The following is a 3,181-nucleotide window of genomic DNA, read 5'->3' as shown; positions in this document are numbered from 1 at the left end:
TCTTTCAGTTTCCGTCTACCAAATCCACTCACAAGGCTTTGGTCGGCCCAAGGCTATAGTAGAAGACACTTGCCCAAGGTGCCATGCAGTGGGACTGAACCCAGAACCATGTGTTTGGTAAGCAAGCTACTTACCACACAGCCACTCCTACGCCTTTTTTAAAATTTCTAAAATTTGTGTAAAAAAAAAAAACAAATATTAAGTAAACTAATGTTCTATATCATGAGGTCATGTGGCCTAGTGGTTAGGTGCTGCATTCATGATTGCAAGATATTGGTTTCAATTCCTGAACCTGGAAGGGCATTGTGTTCTTAAGCAAAACATTTCATTTAACATAGCTCCAGTTTATTCAGCTGTAAATGTAATCCCTGTTATGGACTGGTATCTCATTTTGGGAGAATGTCATGATCTCAGCCTAGCCAATGGGATGTCATCTTTTGAAAGATTCATCAAGGTGAGGAAGTACATTGTGACCAGCAATTTATACCAACCTCCGATATTCTGGTTGATATATTGATATTCGTATAAGCAGAAAATATACAGTATCAAAAGAGATTGAAGTGTGTCATTCACCATCATCTAGAAAGACAGATTTGAGGGATGAACTGAAATGGTTAAAAATTTAAAGAAGTGAAAATAATTTCTAGATTAATGACAATTAATTGGAGATTTTGGGGGCCTTTTTTTTCTCAGAAATTTTACTCATACAGCTTACACATTTTATTAAACTAGTAACAAAAAATGTTTATGAAACTTTTATGTATATTCATCAAAAGGATATGGAAAATCACTATTATTCTTTTATTCTTTTACTTGTTTCGGTCATTTGACTGCGGCCATGCTGGAGCACCGCCTTAAAGGGTGTTAGTTGAAGAAATCAACCCCAGGACTTACTCTATCGGCCTCTTTTGCCGAACTGCTAAGTTACGGGGAAATAAATACACCCACATCGGTTGTCAAGCAATGGCAGGGGGACAAACACACACACACATATATATTTGATGGCTTCTTCCAGTTTTCCGTCCACCAAATCTGCTCACAAGGCTTTGGTTGGCCCAATGCTATAGTAGAAGACACTTGCCCAAGGTGTCACGCAGTGGGACTGAACCTGGAACCATGTAGTTGGGAAGCAAGCTTCTTACCAAACGACCATGTCTGTGCTTGTATTAAATAAATACTTTCTTGTCATTTTGATAAAATGCAAAATTGTTTCTTCTTCTAGGTGAAGAATTTTCATTTTATTTTTGTGAATGTATATCACAAGCTTGCTTCCATCAAGGATTTCCATAAAGAGAATCACACTGGTCATATGATTAATATTTTGCATAACATCAAAAATATATCTACAGGTATGGTACTTATTTTTGTTTTTAATGAATACTGTATCGTTTCTCATTGGTAATCTGTGCTTTAAAGGTTGTCTTTCTTCAAGTTACACTTATCCATAATCTAACTGCATGAATACTGTTTTGTAATTTACTAAAGAGACACTTCTGTTTGGTTTCTTTTCAATAATGGTGCTTAAGAAAATAAAGAAATAAAGAAGTGTGTTGCTGTTTCAGTGGCACTCTTGCTAATAACCCTTTTACAATGGAAATCAGATATATCCACTCAAAGTTCCATTGCTCTTATGTGCAGAAAGCAGTTTTATAAACCAGTCTGTCTTTTTTTGAGGAATGTTATGTTTGAAGGTACCTTTTTTTTGTTGAGATGTGTCAAGTTTACTAAGGCATTTTGACTTGCAGAAAATACCAATTCCATTTTTTGGTAGATATTTACCATCCTTACTGGCATAACCATGAAATTTAACCCTTTAACTGTGAAATTAAATTAATCTAGCATCTTGGATACATGTAGCAATGTCCTACTGCAAGTATTTAGACAGGTCACTGATTTGAGAATACATTATTCCTTACCTTCCATTATTTTCTTGGCCCTATGAAGGGTCATGACTTCTGCCTTCCCTCTTGATGAAAAAGATTAAAAAAACACAATCATCTAACTGACAATAGCTTGTAAATAATTCTGTCTGATTGACATAACACTTTTCTACTATCTGAGGAATTCCAACCATGTTTCATGGTTCGCTACCTCAACAGCCCTTTTATAGGATCCATTTGTTAAAGACATCATCAGGAGGAACTACGTCCGGTTTCAGCCCCTACTCCTCTACCATTTTTGACATGGCGCCCCCCCCCTTCCTTTCAGAGGTGTCTTCAGTTCTGGTGTTGAGTGCGTTTCTTCTTTCTCCTTTTTTTTTTGTTCTTTGGTTTCTTCAATGCAGCATCAACGAATGCCAGTGGGTGACTGACCATCTTACCAAATTTCCCTTTAAATATTCACTGGTAAGCTCCAGTAGCCAGTACCAGCTAACTGTCACGTGACACTGTCAAGCTTCAACTGACCAATGGAGGGTAAGGGCACATAGTTTTAGCCCGCACCCTCTTTAAACCTGCCTTCCAACAATATTGTGTTAGTTTCAGAGCCGACCAGTTGTTTGGTGGTACAAGCCTTCGAACCAGGAGGAGGGTGCGCTATGAACGAGGTCACTACCTTGGCCCACCTGTCAATCAGCAATGTTGCTTAAGTGTCAGCCAGCCTCACTTAGCGAAGCTATTTCCCAGTTAGCATGTTATGGCTTTCAAGCCATTTTCAGTCTTCTCACTTCAACTATATATAGAAGCTGGCTTTTTCGACTGCCTCTGGTATCCTCCTTATTACTTTTCTCAGCTCTGAGCTCGAAAATGTAAATTTTCTTTTGAATAGCGTTATCATTTTCCTTTCAATGAAGCCCCTAGCCACCACTGCCAGGTGGTAATACTCAACAGTCCATCTCTGTTCTCTACACTCTTCAGTTAATCTCTCATACCTCTTCTCCTCCCGTTGCTCTGCATTAGCGATATTCTCTTCCTATGGCACTGTCAGGTCTAGCAAAATTCCAATTTTCCATTCTGTGTTCCATAGGATTAAGTCTGGTCTTTTTGCTGTTTTTATGAGTGGAAATATTAACAGTTTTTCCAAATCCGTGACCGGCTCCCAGTATCCCTTCCATATTTCATCTGTCTCTTATATTTTTTTTGAAGACCTGGCCTTATGTCCTTTTCTCTTCTTCTGGAAGTACATTTTTTTCTGCGCTTTGCCACTTTTGGGTACTCTCTCCTATTATATCCCTCGATCTTCT

At 38.3% G+C, this 3,181-nt stretch overlaps 1 protein-coding gene across 3 annotated transcripts in view; it reads left to right on the top strand.

The window, feature by feature from the left end:
- LOC106875285 (endonuclease/exonuclease/phosphatase family domain-containing protein 1) overlaps nucleotides 1–3,181 on the top strand; it is an 84,708-nt gene that overhangs the window by 71,598 nt on the left and 9,929 nt on the right. For all 3 annotated transcript variants that reach the window (XM_052968280.1, XM_052968275.1, XM_052968279.1), the window contains exon 6: nucleotides 1,223–1,349. In XM_052968280.1, coding sequence (XP_052824240.1) covers nucleotides 1,223–1,349 — 127 coding nt within the window. The remainder of the gene's footprint in view (nucleotides 1–1,222; nucleotides 1,350–3,181) is intronic.

This window comes from Octopus bimaculoides, chromosome 1 (genome assembly GCF_001194135.2).
Source record: "Octopus bimaculoides isolate UCB-OBI-ISO-001 chromosome 1, ASM119413v2, whole genome shotgun sequence".
Lineage (NCBI taxonomy): Eukaryota > Metazoa > Mollusca > Cephalopoda > Octopoda > Octopodidae > Octopus > Octopus bimaculoides.
The sequence above is the reverse complement of the archived record's forward strand: the minus strand, read 5'-3'. Positions and strand labels throughout refer to the sequence as shown.